At 42.4% G+C, this 19,713-nt stretch overlaps 1 protein-coding gene across 1 annotated transcript in view; it reads right to left on the reverse strand.

Moving 5' to 3' along the window:
• The window catches only part of grik4 (glutamate receptor, ionotropic, kainate 4), a 311,608-nt gene that overhangs the window by 78,035 nt on the left and 213,860 nt on the right, over nt 1-19,713 (reverse strand). The window contains 2 exon segments of the mRNA XM_020600102.1: nt 2,652-2,830; nt 11,431-11,596. Coding sequence (XP_020455758.1) covers nt 2,652-2,830; nt 11,431-11,596 — 345 coding nt within the window.

Below are 19,713 nucleotides of genomic sequence, written 5' to 3' on the forward strand. Positions count from 1 at the left end.
GCTGAGGTGGCTCGGGCATCTGTTTCGGATGCCTCCTGGGCGCCTTCCTAGGGAGGTGTTCTGGGCATGTCCCACTGGGAGGAGGCCCCGGGGAAGACCCAGGACACGCTGGAGGGACTATGTCTCTTGGCTGGCCTGGAAACGCCTCAGCATTCCCCTGGAGGAGCTGGAGGAAGTGTCTGGAGAGAGGGGAGTCTGGGCATCTTTGCTTAGACTGCTGCCCCCGCGACCCAGTCCCGGATAAGCGGATGGATGGATGGATGGATCTCCTGTACTGTATGCTCTGGGTGGCTGCCATCAGGAGTCACTCAGCTGCTGAATATACAAATTAAATAATAAAACACTAACAGGTAGAAAGCTGCCAATTATCATCGCAAAACTGTCTTTCATTGTCAGACTCTCATGATGTCTTTATAAAGCTTCCTCCTTTCAGTGTATTTAGCATTTAGTATTTAGTATTCTGAAACTACAGTAAGCATGATGACTACTTTAGGTATTTTGTTAGCAGCTGCTATACACGAAGGAGGTAAAGCTAACTAATTGTGCTACGTAGGTGACTTTTTCTCCTTTATACAAAATATGAAAAGTAATATTTCAGACCACCGTATCTGTCCCTAGAGTGACATGTGCCTTTAATACAACCAAACAGAAACTGAAATTGCAACTTATATTGCCTTTGGTTGCTGCCCACATCCCACTCAGAAGACACATAACAAGCAACTGATGAAAATGGCCCTTTGCTCCCCTTTCACTGCATTTGAAAGCTTCCCTGCCTTCCCCCCTCCCCACTTTTCGATCTCCTTGCTGTTCCACTCTTGGTCAGTGTGTACATGGTTTGCATTGCCCCCATATGCTAGGTTCACTACCTATCCCACTGTGGGTCTGTACAGCTGTGCACAAGAGCGAAGGCCTGTCTGAATGAGATTACATTCAGAATGCTAACACTGCTGACCTAAACCCCTCCGAATGGTAAAACCTCAGAGAGGGAGACCTTTGTCTGACGAAGGTTTGATGTTAGATGTTAACAGACAAAGGAAAGTTCTGTCCCTTAGACAGGCTTTTATCATCCTCAGAGACTGGCAAGTATATTGCCACACAGCTTTGATATGTTTGGCAACTAGGCAATCTACATGAGAGATGGGACTGATAACTTTCCACCATCCTGCTGCAGGATTGTTTCCTGACAGACAGAGGGACAGACAGCATATCACATAAAGAAGACAAAAAAGTGAGAAACAGAAGGATGGATATACAAGACCACACGCTGGGGGAGGTGTGAAGAAACAAAGTGAAACCGTCTTCTCTGCAACTGAGCAAACAGTGTGAGAAGGAGAGAAACTCCATATTGAAACTGAAGAGACAGATGGGGTGAGAAAGGGAACAGAGACATCTCACAGTAGACTCCCGCTGCTCTGTGTCCCAGGGTTGCCATTGTTTCCATGGCAACTGAATGACCACTGATAGCAGAATGAACACTTGATTGAGGTGAGAGATTGAGATTGAAGACTACTGTGAGACAGAGAAGGAGATTATGACAGAGAGAATGAGGGAGAAAAAGTTTGAAGCTGAGACACACATCTCTCCTTCTTCTGTCTCCACTTATTGTCACCTCCACTGTAGCCACCCATTGTCTTCAAGAAACAGTGAGGTGTGTATTAATTACAAAGAGGCCTATGTTGTTGCCAAACAACATCACTTTCCTGACTCCCACAATCACCTGTAATGACTCTTTACAAGTCTCCAGCTGGGAGAGGCTTCAGTATTAGTTTGGAGTCAAAGTGTTCAAGGTCTTAATGATGTTCTGAGGTGTTAATTATTTGTATGTGGCATTAGTGGAGAGAGCACTTACAGTGAAGGTCATACTGTGATGATAGTGACAGTAATAGCACTCACTAATGTTGTCAGAAAATGGTTTCTCTCAGAGGCTGAACTTTAGCTTTGAATATTACATTTACGATTAGATTTGTACAAAAAAAGTGTTTTTAACAAAAAGGACCAACAGATGGACTATAGACTTGAATAGAACTTAATCTGCTAAAACAGCTTGTTTTAACCCATAACATGGATAGAACTTCTTCTAATGAGTCTGTCCTTACTCACACTAATCCACTTCACTGTGCAGAATTGTCACTTATGGACGATGAATCTTTCAACCATATCATTTGATGTAACAGGTTTGTCAGGCAAGTACACCTTAATGTATTTGCCTTTTATTTTGGACTCTTCTTTGACTATATATAGGCTCTGCAGCCCTTTCTCTTGAAATGCTGCGCCCACTGCTCAGTGTACATCTATGTTGTGATTCAAGACAGCAAATAAATCATGGTGGAGAAAAAGACATTTCCCTTTTTATACGTTCTGCACACTATTCACGGTGCCATGTGGGGAATACAACCTCTTTGTCTACAGGTCAAAACTGAAAGCTAACCAATTTCTTCCATTTATATAAAAAAGATCTCCAAATATAGAATTACTATTAGTTCTGAACAGTTCTTGCCACTGGCAATGTTCAGTTACTGTTCCTTTTTGAGATGTATGAGCATTATATAAATGTGGATCTTGGGAATCAGTATAAAACAAAGACTGTAGAAACTGAAAAAGAAAGGTTGGCAGTGCACAAATAACATGGCTACCATGTGAACAATACTAACCCGTTCCAAAATGATATGTGACATGGTGGCATTGGCATCGACGATAATAGTGGCAGTCTTGTCATCTCGTATCTCCTTCAAGAGTGGGGTCGGGTCCTCGCTGTCATCGAGCATGCGCACTGACAGAGTCTCCTTGGAAATGAGGAACTGCCTGAGGAGCTGCTCCAGGTTTAATAAGCCTGCCAGTAAGACACACACACACATACACACACACACACACCAGATTAAAGGGTTACCTGTAATGAAGTGAAAACTCTTCAAAGTAAAAGCTTTTTCTTAAAGTTAAGAAAATGCATAGCCAAAAACTTAAGGAAAGTCAAGCAAAGTGATGGTTGATAGTGTCATGCAGAATGAAGTTAATAGGTATTCTTGTCCTCAAATACAAACAAATGCACCTCTTGTTTGTTCTACTGTCCCACTGACAATGATGAATGTATAGAAAACAACCGGGCTGATTACCTTTAACTACAATTACTGTTAAGTGATCAAACACAAACTGATTTTCCAGCTATTGTCCTGTGATCTATCCCATGGTAATAGTTCATTTGACTTCAGTGAGGTATGGAAGTGGGATGTGCCTTAATCAAAGCACAGCTGACTTAATCAAACTACTCTCAGCTGCATTTTACCAGTCACTTTGGCTCCATATATTAAGAGACCCTGAGAAAATATCGGGTTAAATTTCCACATAGGATATTAAACTAATTTGTAAGGCATATTACAGAAGAGTAGTAAACCACAGCATGTTGGTGTGACACTTATATTGGCCTCACCTTGGCAAATTGCCAGCTCCCATCACACTCGTAGAACACCTCATGATATTAGCAAAGAAGAGTCACATGAGAAGGATGTTCCTTTGTGGAGAAGGGCTTGGATTAGCAGCACCATAAAGTACTAATAAAAAGACACTATTTTATGTGATTCCATGGTGATGGCAGATCTGTGCATCTGTTGCATAGAGACCAGGTTTAGTGTGGCAGTTGTATCAAGCTGCATCCTTCAGCCTCTCCACAGCACATTAACACAAGCTACTGTATAGTACTGTCCCAGTCACCAGCATCATGTCTAATAGCTTCTGTAATTACAGCTCAGTGCCTGCCTGTCTTTCAGCCTGTCGGCATGGCGCTATATCACTGCGTGTTTGTCTTCCTGTACCTGGCTACCTGTGTCTCTGCACTTATGAGACATCATTCCTGGCTGCTGCTTGCCTGCCTGCCTGTGTATGGAACCTGTCAGATCAGCTTCCTCTGTATTATAACTTTGATGAGCTTGAAATAGCTTTTGTTAAACCAGCCTACTTGTCTGCCTCCTGCATCCACTCTCTGTAGCTTATTGCAGGGCATCAAAATAATTTCACACTGAGTTCATGACATCGGGTGCGTTGTACTAGATGTGGCTGCCTACATTGCATACGCACGCACGCACACACGCACGCACGCACACAAAGTAACCCACACAAAACCATTCTCTTTAGTGTTCTGGCTGCACAGGACTCAGAAGTGGATCAGAATCTTTTTGCACTAGGCTGCTTTACCACAGCCATCTTGTTCCCCTACCATTTGCTCTGGTGAACCAGTTACAATCACAAGAACAGCATGGCTTTTATTGTGAAGCAGGCACAGAAATTATTACCAGTAACCACAAGTGTTGCCCAATTAACAAGGAATGAATTCTTAAAGAGTAACAACACCCTCTGAAAATTTCATTCTTGCTGAGCTCCAGTAGTTTAACTCATTCACCTTGCTACAGTAAAGTAGAGTACATGAGTACTACTGGGGTGTAGTGGACAAACTCTAAATACAGTAAACTAGCTGGTGGTTCAGCTACATTCATATCTGCATAGTGATTCAAGTAGTTACATTTTTTGCCATTTTGTGCCTAGTCATCTGCTGGAACTACAAACTATTTTGGGTCATAAAAGGCAAAGAACGATATTTTCCTTTGATTTTACCATGCTGTATGTGAGTGACTTACAAAGACATTTTCAGAGTCAAACAGAACCCCTTGTTGGATAAGAGCTTTGAGAGACAGCTCGTGTGTGCTGTAGTTCAACTTCTTCCCATGTGAAGTAATTGGTAGCTTGCAAAGCTACATGTTTAAAGTAGCTTTCCCAACAGTGACCACGTGACATCACTGTGTGGCACTTGTGTGCATGCAACAAAGCACGCTTCTACCCACTCACACCCATGCCCATCAGGCCAGGTGTTAGGAGATACCTTCAGTTCATTTTTTAACCTGCTGTATTTCCCCTAAAAGTATATATGGGGACTCTGAGGCTAGTGCTAATTTTGTGTTAAAGTCACTTTAACCGGCATCACCAGGGCAACTACAAGAGTCCTCAGAATAAACATGATTTCAGTCAAATCATGTTTTATACTTATTTGTGGGTACAAAGGAAAGAAACTAAATGTAGTAGTGTATGCTATCAGTTATAGTTCTTAGAAAGAAAGAAAGAAAACTGTAATCAGCACAGAAAAACTGTAATCGGTGCATCTCTGCATCTAACTGCATGGGATGGTCACCAGGTCAGCTGGCAAGTTGACCCAGATGCATAATCTTAAACAGTTAGCTATAAAGGCTATTCAGGACCGCAGCCTGTATGTGCTGTATCTGTTTTCCTTCTGACTCAGAGATAAGCATGACAAATTATCTGAATGAAATCAGGTTTATTTTGAACAGTTTAAGAGTTTAAGTTTAAGAGGCTGATTTTCCCAGTAACACCATTTAACCTAAGTTTTCTCTACAATGGAGACAGTGGGGGCAACTGTAGTTCAATGGGTAGAACAGTCGTCTCCCGGTTGGAGGTTCAAATCTTGGTGCCTGCAGTCCACGTGTTGAAATGTCCTTGGGCAAGACACTGAACCCCCAAGTTGCCCCTAATGGTTAGAGCCATTGGTTGAGTTGGCACCACGGATGGCTGCCTCGGTTCTGTACCGGAAACAAATTCCTCGTGTGTGTAACATACTTGGTCAAATAAAGGTGATTATCCTTATTATAGTGAAATTAGGGTAAATACAGCATGTTAAAAACAAACAAAGGAAGTTATCCTTTAAAGATTAAAAAAGATGTAGTTGTCATGAGATATCAAGAGATGTAGCATGTCACGTAGTTAAGATGACTGAAGCTCTGGTTTGAATGTGGGGAATGCATTATAGTACATAGTGTCTTCACAAGTATAGAAACACTTTGTGCATGTGTTAGTGACACCAAACTCCCTCATTGGCATGGACGACACATAACTCCAACTCCCGCTCAGGCACACAGATAAAGGTAGGCAACTACTCATTTACCTTCCACTTACTGTCGCCACAGGGTGTCTGCAAGATTTCTCTCTCTCTCTCTCTCTCTCTCTCTCTCACACACACACACACACACGCGCACACACACACACACACATAAATCCTTTTGCAGATATACAAGATACCTAAAAGCAAATGTTTCCACCACACAGCTACTGAAACTACAAACTATTTTGATAGCAGCTGCGTAAAAACAAGAACATGTGAATATAGAGTAACACAGCAGCTGAATATGAATTCTCTGGCAGGTGCGGGTGAATAATGTCTAATGAAACCTTTGGTCACAGGCAAAGCATTTAACATAGACCCAAAAGCCCTGATGACAGCTGTACATTATGATGACTCATCATGTAGCCTTGAGCAGAGAGTAAGACCTAGTTTAATGACTCTGCCACAGCTGGGGCCAACACTTTAAAACATAGATGTGTCAAAACATTTAAAGTAAGTCTGAGCACACTCCCCGTGCCATTACCCCAAATAACCGTAGAAGTCAGACTATCAACACTGACTGTATTCCACCTGCCACTGCATGGTGGTGCTGATCTGATGTGCACCTGCTGTTCCTGTTTTCTCTGCAAACAGAATTCATTCTTTTTAGGGCACACCGGAAACTGCAAATGACTTCTCATGCAGAAAGCTTCATTTCCAGGTTTCTAAGCGTGTGTGTGTGATATTACTGTATGAGGATGGGAAGTGCTACCGTAAATTGCAAAAATAAGGACCAAGATAGACATCTTAAGAAAATTGGGTATAGGCTATAGTAACAGAGTTCAGGTGAACCTGTTATGTGTTATGAAAAATGCTCTCTGTGGAGTGTGCCACAAGGGACAATTCCATTTTGAAGGTCTGTGGCTTTTTATTTTGTCTTTAAAGGATAGGTAACATGAAATGAAATCATAAAAGCTCCCTGGTGAATTTAAACCTATATTGTCATATAAATATATATGTTAGATTTCCAGCCACATTTAATGTGCAGTTTTAATTTGCACAGTAAAAAAGCCCTGAAGTAAATGCCCAAAACTTTACACGTGTCAAAATATCGCAAAAACATTTTTCATGTTTGGCTGAGGTGGTTGTTGCATCAAAAACAAAAGGAGACTTTAAGCTTTCTATAACTAATACATGACAAACATTAAGATCAAATCACTGATGCACTTTTAATTGCGTCATCTTGTTGCACTCTCTTCTGCAATGGTTTAAATGTGTCCAACTTTAGTGACATCCACTGTCTACCTCTGTGAACCAAATCCTAATATTCAGTAATGAAAAAACACTAATTTTGACCATCTTGTATCAATTTCCTGTAAATTCATTTAAAATTTACTTTACATTTGCATGGTAACCTGAATAATGTCAAGCAACAGGAAGATGGCGCCAACAGCGATGGCGGCCATGGTTGCTCACGCACTCTTGTGTTTGTTGTTTTTCTTTGTTTTCTCGGTCTTTTGCAACCCATCCCAGATTACTTTTACCAGAGAACCGTTCTATCGGACAACTCACACCGAACTACCCATCTCTGATTTTTGTGAATGAAGAACACTGTATGGACTTTCTGATTGGAGGCGCAGCTGCAATCTATGGGATCTGGAAGAAACGCCGGTGTGGCAAGTGTGCAGGCGCCTTAGTGAGGCTAGGCCAGAGAGGGACCCGGACTCCACTCTCGTCTATCCACCTGGCAAATCTCCGCTCCCTGGTCAACAAGATGGATGAAATTCTTCTTGTCACCAGGACTAACTCTGCCGCTTTGTACTTCACGGAGACCTGGCTGAGCGACTCGATCGTGGGCAGCTTGATACAAGTACCGGGCTTCCAGGTGTATAGAGTGGATCGCGGGGCTGTCCGGGAAAACGAGAGGTGGAATCTGCTTTTACATAAATGAAGGTTGGTGCACAGATGCCACAGTGCTACTGAGGACATATAACACAGACTTAGAGACTCTTTTTATCAACTGCAAACCCTTCTATTCTCCCTGAGAATTTTCAAGCTTCATCCTGGTGGGTGTCTATTTAAAGCCACAGGCCCATGCTAGCACACTACAGCTCCTGGCAGAACAGATAACTAGCCCTGAGCTAGAACATCCCAAATCTCCACTCATTGTTCTAGGGGACTTTAACAGGGCAAGTCTCACTCATGAACTGGTGGGACAAAATCACACTGGACCACTGCTACACAACAATAAAAGATGCCTATCGCTCTGTCCCCGCGCAGCCCTCTGACTCTCTGGTCACTGTATGGTCCATCTTGGTAAATGGTAAATGGACTGTATTTATATAGCGCATTTTTCCACAGCGTGTTGCACTGGCCAAAGCGCTTTACAGGAGATGATACACCATTCACCCATTCACACACAACATTCACACACCGATGACGACAGGCTGCCAGTTTACTCCAGCAAAGACTAATTCTGCACATTTGCATCTGTCCACAAATCTATCTAGTTTTTAAAACTACAAAGTGATGTCAACTACTATTGTTACAAAGTCATAAAGACCATCTCTCACAATAACTATGTTCATATCATCCTTACGCCTTTGTATACATTCCTGATTGCAAGTTCCTGATGGCACTACAACTTATGACACAGAGGGACAAGAGGTGAGCCCTAGAAACTGTGAGTAATGGAGAAATGCAATTTATTTTACAACTTGGGGATTCAATCCATACCAGAATAAGCATAAGACGTTGTTTAAATGAGCAGACTCCAGTGAAACCCAGGCACAACAAGTAATGAAGTGTTATTTTCTCCTACGGCTGGTGTGGAGCAACCCAGTGAGCCAAGACCTCACTCTCCAAAAGTAAAAAAATGCTCTGCAGGCATTTGAGACCTTCTGCTTTGTGGAACTTATTACGTACCTGCACTGCAGCTCTAGGTAAATTTCCGGGCTAATTGGATGTTCTCGTTCAGCTTCCTGACAGCTGCGCCAATCACCTCACAAATGGAAGCGCAAAGCTGTAGCACTGCGTCTACAGGAACAGCATGTGTGTGGCTTGCATAACGTATGCATGTGGATCCAGGATTCCACACTTTTCTGTCAGTCTGTTTTCATTTACTAAAAGACCACAGCCACATATGTCAAGCCAGAAACTTCAACTACATGGACTAAAGTCTGGGGAGCGGTTACAGTACTGCATCTGCTACTGCACACACGCTGCCATTTGTAGTAGAAGTTAATGTCCGTCCTAGTGTACACCATGCTTTTGGGCAACACTCCACTTGCACTCCTGCCTCCTCAGCCATGGCTGGAAAATATTCATGAATTGGCCACGCTCTATTAGGCTGTCACTGGCTCGGGTGATTAATGAGGCGGGCACATGTGGATGAGCCACCAACAGCAGACGGCCAACCAACCAACTCACCGCATGAGCTGATAAGAAGGGGTGAACCTGGTGGAGCTTCAGTCAAAGTCGAAGGGGTTTCAGCTGATGCTATTGTTAAACACAGACCTTTACATGCAAAACACACGAGAGTCACATGAGAGGGTGCAATCAACACAGCCATGTTATTTCTTGGACTATCTCCGTCTTGTTGCTAATGTATAATTCCAGCCTGGTTGTCTCCCCCCTTCCCTCACCCCAATCACTATATTTCACCTCTCCCACATCTGCCAAATAGTATGCTCTCCCCTCCCCTTAATCTCTCCTATCTACCTCTCATCTCCCCTCATTTCATTTCCTTTCCAGTCCTCTCTTAGCCCACTGACGCAGAATAAGAGCCTCCCCAGCAACCCACACACAACCAGAGGGAAGAAGACAGTAATGGTAAAATGAGTTTCTTTTCTCCAAACCTGCTAATATGAAAGTGAGAATGTGCCTAAAAGGTTCACTTGTTATCACTGTTCTTGCCAGTGCTGTAATCAACTGTCTGTGGAATAAATGTCACAGAAACAGAAGCCCTGAATTGGAAGAATCACTGACAGGTACAGGAACACCTAGAAAGAAAAACACCTACAGTAATGATATCGCTTTGACCCCTCAAGTTATAATGGGTGAACAGGGTTCGTAGAACTAAAGTTAGATATGCAGTATTTTCTTTCAGTAACTTTAAATAATTCCTCCCAGCAACATCTTTCAATTTCTGCATAATCATCCATCTATCCATCCATCCATTATCTATACTTCTTACCCTGAACAGGGTCATGGGGGGCTGGAGCCAATCCCAGCTGACACTGAGCAAGAGGCAGTGTCCACCCTGGACAGGTTGCCAGTCTATCACAGGGCTGACAGAGACACACAACCACACACACACACACACACACACACACTCCTATGGGCAATTTAGAATCGCCAGTCAACCTAAGCTGCATGTTTTTGGACTGTGGGAGGAAGCTGGTGCACCCGGAGAGAACCCACACAGGGACAGGGAGAACATACAAATGCCATCCAGGCTTGGGGCTCGAGCCTGGAACCTTCCTTCTGCATAATCAGCTTTTGGCAAAATGTATAAAAAAAAATCTTTAATTTTAAAAAAAGCTACCTTTACATTTGCGTCACCTAACCGCAGCTGAATTTCTGTCAGAAGATCTATAATACACAGAGCTTTAAGAGACAAATCTCATCTTAAAGGTTATGAATGAAAGAAGACGGCAAAAAGACAGTCAAAGGTGGGGTTGAAAGGCAGAAGGACTGAGAATAGAGACAGGGTGGGCGGTCCACAGTGGCTCATTGCCATCTCTGGGCTGTTTGACACATGGTTGATGTCTCAAGCCTATTTGCTTTCTTCAAAACCTTGCGTTGATTAGGAAGAAAGGTTAACGGGTGCCACTCATGGTCACGGCGTCTTTATCTGGGGAGATGTAATTACTGCTTGCTCGACTGCAAGAGGGTGGGAACAGGCCATGATTTAATCTTCCTCTCTATTTATGAAAATAACTTCCCTTTAGGACATTTTCAAGCTTTTTAAAGGTCATTCAGTTTAGTATCTTTAGAGTCTTGTGAGTGCCTCAGACAAAGGGGCGGTCAGATCAGTGGTGGATACAGCTGCAAACTCCATCCTCATCTTTTATTGTCAGCCTTAAAGACATGGGTTGATCATCAGCAGCCAGTGTTTTAACAGTGTGCAGACATCACACCAAGACTAAAGGCTGAAGACAGATTATACATGACACAGTGTAACACGCTATATCATTATCAATTTAAGGCTAATTATGACATTAAATAAGAGAAAAGATTGTGCAGTAAGTGTAATTTATTTCAGGATGCAGACGTCTGGCACCTTGCTGTGAGGGAGATCTAGCCGTGAGCGCAGCAGCTGCTTCAGAGCGGAACATGCCACAGGGCGAGATGTTGCTGCATCTGTTGTCAGAACACTGTTGGCCTACATGCAAGAAACTTATGTGTACTAACATGTCTTAAAGGACAGCAGGCCTCAAACCTAAATGTTTTCGCTTTGGAGGCAGATGTAGGGTAGGTGGCATGTGAGCATTCTCACCAGGTGCGTATGATTGTGTAATCTGTTGTGAGGGTGTGGATGCTGTACTCACATTCAGCCTGAGCACAGATGAGGCAGGCGGTGGTGCTGTTAAAGAAGGTGAGAAGTCCGGCCACAGCCAGGCTGATGTCTGTGTTGGTTGGCCTCAGGTCCAGAGTGGTGAACCGGGGGAATTGAACCTTGAGAATGTCCTCTGGAGCCACCTTGACATAGGGAACCTGCACAGAGACGGGGAGGTCAGCCTAGCATTTTAATCATATGTAGGTGATTTTGACATTCCATATTCATGCCTAAAATGCAGCAGACGTCTGCAGACTAACATCAGTAAAAGTGATTCAAGCAAGAGAGAATGTGAGTGCAAACTGCAGAAGAAAGATACTGTACTAACAATACCAGCAAACAGCAGGAAGAAAGAAAAACTTAGGAGGAAATTAGTTTAAATTGTTATGAATACTGTAATTGCAATCAAGGATAACCCAGGGGTCTGTGGAAATGTGCATATTCAGAAGCTAATGTAAAGTACAAGAATGGATCTAAAAACATATTTTTGTTCCATCTGCACCTTGTTAGGGAAATCTTCAAAACAACACGCCCTCGCCTGCTGTTAGAAAACACTTGTTTATCCAGCTCACTGTCAAGTGGCTCAACTGTGTGTTTTCGGTGACACTTGTATAACATATATTCATACACTAATGTATACACTTTGACCAAATATCTGGAGTAACGTGATGATATTTTGGGGAATGCCGTTAGAAGAGCTGTCATTAAAGCAGGATGAGCTGTGTGTTAACATAATGTCAGGATGGTAACCAAACAAGCAGAAACATTTACTTAGTTCCACTCTGCTAAAAAAGTCAAAACCATACTTAAAGAAATGTTCCTTATATCCTCATCGGGAGAATTATAGCTCAAAGCATTACTGTCTGAACAGTGACACATTTGATTTGTGTTGACTTTATAATGAAACATTGAACGTGGAGCTAAAGTGCAGACTGACCTTTTCTTTCAGGTGGGTATAGCCACATCAGATGAACAGAGGAGGAATTGTAACCCTTCAATGCAGGTTCCTCAACAATAGGAGTAATTGAACTAAAAAACATACTTTGAAATGGTATCGTAATCATGTGTATTATACAATATGCGATCACTGACACACTGCAATCTTTAACCAACACTCTGGTCTCAACAAATGAAACATTTGGCCTCACTCAGACTGAGGTCATGTGACTGACCTCACCAGTCAAGAATATTCCACTGCTTGGCCATAAAAACACGTGAATGTGGAGAATAATTGTTCAAAAAATGTGGGACTTTTATGTAGAATGTGTTTTATTTCCCACATCACTCACCCAAAATGGGAACAGCATCAAACACACTTAAAGCTGTACATTATCAGTCAGTTTCAGAACACCCCAGGTTTTTCAGTTTTCATTGACATGTAAGCAGGTCATGTCCAATGAATAACCTTAAATGGTGCAAAGCTAAGAAGTCAATTGTCAAATTTAAAACAAAACAAAAGTCTCCGAGGACTGAAAACAAAAGTAAATTTCATATAAAACAGGCATTTTTCAGGTATCAGGTCAACATCTTTTCTGCAACAATGGAACTAAATGAAGCCTTGAAAATTGATGCAAACAGTTCCTACAGGTGTCCCAACGTTTCCTGATTGCTTAACAACAAATTCTATATGTGCAAAAACTGTCACTACTTTTTCTGATAGTGCACCTGCCTTTAGTGGAAAAAAACATGACACCAATGCAAATTTCTACTATGATCACCAGAGGATAATCCATTTTGTCTCACATTATTAGATTTTATTAGATTGCCTCATTACAGTTTCATGGTGTGGCTGTTGGAGAGTTCTAGTCTCTCAGTCCTGTTGACAATGGAAATGGTGTGAAAGAACAAAAGAGGCAAGTTTTGGTGTTTTTCATCAGCAGGGGTCAGGCTGCTTTAATAGTGCGTAGCCAGACGGGCACAGGTTGGCCTCTGTTTCCATCTGTTCATGCCAAAAGGGGGTAAATTCTGCTGACTTGGACTCAGCCTGCTTCTGCTCAGGGCCGAGTGAGGCCAAGCTTCATCAAGACAGGTGACTGGCTGAAATGTTGCACCAAAGGAATGTTCAGCATTGACTTTTTTCTTCGTTATTTAATTGTAGCAAGATATGAAAATAAAGTCTCTCAGTCTTCTGATGAGGGGTTAAAATAATGGCTAGTGCCAAGGCCTCCACATCACAAGCTATTAACATCACATCAACACCATGAGTTGTGTGTTGCCTCTCAGCGGCTGGCGCCACCCCCACCTGATCAAGATGTGGAGGATAATACATTTTACGGTGCAGTGGAAACACAACCATGATGACTTTGGAGCAGCTCGGCATGGCTCTGCTGTGCATGCCTGGGCTCAGCGGGGCTGACCTGTGCTGATGGAAAACCGCCATTTGTTGGACCAACTAGACATGTGCCACTATATGTCACACAAAAACGTCTCATACCTGTGTCTTTAATAGTCCCAGTTTATAATTCAGCTTAGTGTGATATGAAATAAATATTCCTTTTTGCAGAATATAATAATAGGAAAGGTAAAAAAAAAAAAAGGTCTCTTACACAGTAAGAGCAAGAAAGGCTCCTCACAGTATTTACTGGTTCTCTTGCAGGACATACACTTTTACCGATGACTGGATCTTCAAGTGTTCACAAAAATGTAATGTCAAAAATTTCACCAGAATGTGCAAATATAACTAAAAAAGGTGTTCCAGTTCACTCCGGCAGCACTACACTTATGGCTGTCTTCTCTATCTGGGCGGCATATTGAATGTGCTCAATAACAAAAAATGCATTTAAAAATGTTAAACTGGTTAAATTAACAATAAACAGCATATGCATAAGTATGTTTTGTAGTTAGAGCAAAGATAATATATAAGGAGTAAGCAAAACAAATCTAGCCAAGCTTTCAGTAAGAATCAATAAATACACAATTTGTCTATGCCAGCTCCATGGTGAGGCACACAGTATTCAATGAGATTGATTGCTGTGTTTTTACAGTGTTTATTTGCTGTAGTTTTATAAATATCTGTATTCCTTAGCCACTTTTAATGAATTTATCATATCAAGCACAGGCTCACCTCTGATGTCAGAAGGGAGGTTAAGCACACTGCAGCTCGTTCTCTGAGCACAGAAACAAATTCTCTAACAGGTTGAAGCTACATGAATACTCAGCACAGTTGGAAAGCTGCCCCGAGGGCAGCATTGCAAGTTTGACTCTTCAGGAAAATCATAAATTACACTCCATGCCAATTCAAACATGACTCCTGTTGATTCTTCTCCAATGAAATCCCTCTGTGGCTTCCATGCGCTGATGTGAATGGCTACATCCTGCCAGGATTTAAAGTGAGGTGGTCTGGGAAGACAAAAGATCAGGAGAGGGACGGTGCAAATGTGGTGTGGCAGGTGTCGGGTCACTCAGCTGGCAAGGCATTGCGCTAGAGTGCAGTGAGGCTTGAAGGGGATGCAGGAGGATGTGCTGGGTCCAAGAGGAAGAACAGGGAAGGAACCTTTAATCATGGCTGACTGCCGCCTGTCTGTGTGGTTCCCAGCACCCATACATTTCTCTTCCCCTTGTCCACATATCGCCCCAATTGCTTTTTCCATCCTTGCCCATCAGGGTGTAATTGAATCCCTGGGTGCCTGGATGGATGGAGGTGAGGCCACTACCGACAGCCCCCTGCTGGAATGCCATTCTTTCTTCTCAAGGAACTTGAAAACAAGGGTAGTAGCTATATATCTCTTCAGGTGTGTCCTTCATTTTCCCTGCATTTAAACAATTTCTCACTAACTTTTTTTATTTACTTTAGTCCCTTTCCCCCCCTTTTTCTCTGCATACCCCAGATTGTTTACTTCCCATTCCTGTTGCCTTTTCCAAAGCATTCCATCCATTCTTTGCAGAACTGCAGACTGGTGATACCCAACCTCTTTCACTTAGAAACCCGACACGCTTCAGTAGGCTGTATCTGAGGCAGCGGGGGGTTCTGTAAGCTGCTTAGACAAACACACACATATTCACTTGCGCACACTCAAACGCACACACAGATACATACACTTTGTCCTTTTCCATCACATTAGCCCACTGGACCCTACTGCTAGAAAAGCTGCTATCTTGGCGGAATCACTTACTGTAGCTCCGAGTCTTGACTCATTATCAAATTCCACAGCAGGTAACGCTGACTCACACTGAACATACTGTATCGGTGGAGTATCATTTTATCATATTAGGAAACTTAGTGAAAACATTTCATTAAGATGCATTTTGGCTTAGTAAAACTTCATTTAATCTGCAATATAATTTAGCTTTCAAAAGTGAGCAAGAGGCTAAATGTATCTTACAGCACCACAAACGAGTCCCTTATCTACAGTCTGCTTCAGGCACACACTTCCCCTTGATTAGAGCAATATGATTAATTGCTTGGTAAACAGTAGAAGTCACTGTCCTCCTTGTGTGGCGGAGTGACAAAGTGTTTTGAACCAAGACCAGAGTTGCAGTAAAACAGAGGTACTCCAAGCAAAGAAAATCAATCTCTACATACAACAAGTTGTCATCCACATCAAAGTCAGAAGCCAGACTTCTTATCTGTAGCCAACAGCTAGCATCAGTCACCCTGTTGATCAATTAATCCTTGAAATAAAAGCAGAAAAATCTTTCTTACATGTGTCTTTACGAGGTACGGCTTCAAAGAGCCTGTGAACCCAACATCTGCATCCCAGTTTAGCTTGGCAGAAAGGTTTTGTCATGCCAGGAACCTGCAGTGAGTCAATTTAGTGCCAAACCAGCACATCTTATCCCAAATGACAACTTATGCAAGGGACAATGCCACTCTTTGTTCAGGAGTATGGTAATAACTAATGTGGCCCTAATCAATATTTTAATTTTAATAATGGCTCAAATGACCATGTAATGTGAAAGGAGTAACTCATGAGGACAAACTCCCAGGGAGTCTATGGTTCATTCCCAGCTCCATGTAACATTTTAAGGTCTTTCACCTCATTATGTTGTTTATACGGTCATCAACTTAGCTGCTTTGATTCAGTCTCAGCACTCTCATTAATCTTGTTTCCAGCCACAGCAAGCAGCAATTTAGATGAAAAAGACCTGATAAACCCACAGTAAGCTACCTGGCTCTCACCAAATGGCAGACAGACAAAGCCATAAACTAACCTGATAACATAGTGTAGAAGTTTAGTCCCTATGAGTCACATACGCATATTCCTCAGATTTATGGGTTAGGTTTTATAACACTGATCAAACTCTCATACATTACACTTTCAAAAAGTGAAAATGAATTGTGTTGCAGAAAATATTAAACTCACTTTTGACCCACTACTGTTGCAAATTTATTCTTATGTGTATACAGCAGTAAAATTCAAGCAGGCTTTGTCTGTATCTAATTTGGCTAAGGTACACAGAATTGTTAGAAGCGAACAAAACAACTTGTAGATACTATTAAACAAGCTATAACTCAAAATTAGATGATAGTGTCTTTTAAAAGCATGTGCTTAGAGCGGTGGCACAATTGATTTGGAGAGAAAGTAATTACATGTGAAAACTGTGAAGGAAAAAAATCCTTAGTAAAGCCCCAGGTAATGCCTCTGCTTTTAATAATCTGGTAACTTCACTGTAAATAAAACTAAATACCGTGGCCACTGGAGTGAAGAAAGACAGGAGTGTGTCAGCAGAATGATGGGGTGGGTGAGGAGGGGGAGACAGGAGGAAAAACTCAAAAGTGAGAGAAGAAAGAAAAGAATAGAGAAAAACTGAGGGGGAGAGGGCGAGGAAGTGACATGGGGGAAGCAGCTAAAAAAGACAGGAGGAGAAGAAAACAGACATAACCGACATAAACAGAGAGTGAGGAATGGCAAAGGGGTCACAATCAGCACTCATTAAATGGTGTCATTGAATTTAGCAGGGTGAAACTTGATTCTGTTGTCAAAGGCAATCTGTCTCATGTTCCACCCTTTATTGGTTCGTTTCTCATGACATACAGTTTCTTCAGATTCAATAACAACATCAGCATTTAGCTCGGTTATTGTTTGGTCTCCACGGACTACAAATGCTTTCCAAGTTAAAGCAGAGTATTTTGGCCCTCATTTATTATTTAGACCAGGCAGTAGTTATTTGCTATTAGACCAGGAAGTCATAAAAGTTGTTTATGCTGTAGTCATTATGTAATGAATAGAGCTGAGTATAGGATGACAAGTGAAATACAGCACCGAACAAAAGTTTTAGGCACTTTAGGTGTTTATATTTTTATCCATCACAAAGTACCATTAGGGTGATGTTTGATTGTTCCCTGAAGAGCTATCTTCAGAGAGAGGAGAGAACAAGGAGTCCTCTTTCAACAGATGGCGAGGCCCCCACTGAGCCCTGATCTCAACATCACGGAGTTGGTCTGGGATTCCATGGAGATGTAGAAGATGCTGAGACACCTAAATTCAATCCACAGAAGAACTGTGACTAATTCTCCAAGATGGAACAACTTACCTGATGAGTACTGTGAAAAACTGCTGGTAACTTGGGGATAAATTGGTGCTGTTTTTTCTCCTTATTGTGGTTTGTATGTATGTAAATCCATCCATCCATCATCTTATACCGCTTATCCCTGAACAGGGTCACGGGGGGTGCTGGAGCCAATCCCAGCTGACACTGGGCGAGAGGCGGGGTCCACCCTGAACAGGTCACCAGTCTATCACAGGGCTGACATGTAGACAAACAACCACACACACCCACACTCACTCCTACAGACAATTTAGAGTCACCATGTATGTAAGTGAATTCATTAATTCCAACTATTTGTAGCATGACCATGATTAAAAAATGCAAGTGGCTGTTGCAGAAGGCACAGAGTTGTAGATTATTTTTATAGTAAAACCACAAATGGTACAACTCTGTCCCTTGGTGTTTTTTTTTTCCTGAGTGTGTGTGTGTGTGTGTGTAGAAACTGAACGTGCTCACTCTGGCTTAGATCCGTGTTCTTGTCCCTCCATTTATATGTGTGTGTATTTACTTCAATGTGACAGAAAGCCTGGCAGGTCTGCAGACAGAGGTTTGACAGGCGTTTAATGAGAACCTCTCACAGGACACATGAGGAACACGCACACACTCGTGCACACACAGTGAGCAGTGGGGAAAAAGAGGCACCTTTGTTTAGCAGCAATATTACCTCAACCCAGTTACAATGCTCTTAAAATACACAAACTGTTCTGTGATCTGCTCCGATTAGCTAATAAAACAAGGAATAAAATATCCTGACAGCACATCACTGTCTTGGCAGTGATGTGCTGTCAGATATTTGTTGGAAAAAGCCATGGGTTTTTCATTGCTTTGTATAAAGCCTACTAATAACCTCTGGTAACCCCTCTTCAATAAAAATTTGAAGTTATAGTCCAGAAGGGCAGCTTCAACTCTGACCGGGCATTAGTGGGGAGACGTTGCTCGGAGCTGGAGTGAAGGTGAACGCTAATTTCCTGTCTGTCCAGTCCAGCAAGCTCTGAGTTGCCTCGGCTGTTGAGCTGACAAGCGCCTGAGTCATTCTTCTGCCTCTCGGCTATGAACCTAACAGGTGCCTGCTGGGAGAGGGTCCGAGTGGAGGAGATAAAGAGGAAGTGGATGTGCAGAGGTGCCATATGGAGAGCAGAGACATCAACTACATCTGTTGGCTTGGACTCAGAGGGGCAGCAGAACGAAAGTCTGTATCACTATACTTTTATGGGTCTTGGAACATGTGAGGCATTAGCTGGAGGAACAGCAGCATTAGCGCTGTTCATTAGTAGTGTTTGAAGTAGCTTATTTACATTATCACACACTCATCTGGCTAACAATTAGTATACAGCAGGTTTGGCAGAAAAAAAAACATCCTTGCAAAGACTTAACAATGCATCCAAGTGGACAGTGCCAACTAAGTTTCAATGAGCTGAATACCAGGTTCGCTGAAGCCAAACAGAGAACACTTATTGTCAAAAAGTGGACATAACCAGTTTGGAGAAACCAACCAATGGCAGAACACAGAGTAAAAAGTCTGCCTGGAGTAGACTATTGCAAGCCAGAGAATTATTTTGGCCACCGAGCATTAGAGAACAGATGCTGTTGGAGACATTGTCCATCAGTCAGCAAGTGTGATGCCAAGGAAGGCTGGAACGCCAGAGTGGAGTTGGCACGGATGGTGTTGCAGGGTGGCAGAACCTGAAGGAGGGCAGGTGGTAGCCTATTATGGCTATCTGATATCCCAAAAGGTTTATGGGGGATTTGGGAGACCAGCTGTTGGCATTCAGAAAAGGCAAATAAA

The sequence above is a fragment of the Monopterus albus genome, unplaced genomic scaffold, assembly GCF_001952655.1.
Source record: "Monopterus albus unplaced genomic scaffold, M_albus_1.0 scaffold45.1, whole genome shotgun sequence".
NCBI classification, from domain to species: Eukaryota; Metazoa; Chordata; class Actinopteri; order Synbranchiformes; family Synbranchidae; genus Monopterus; species Monopterus albus.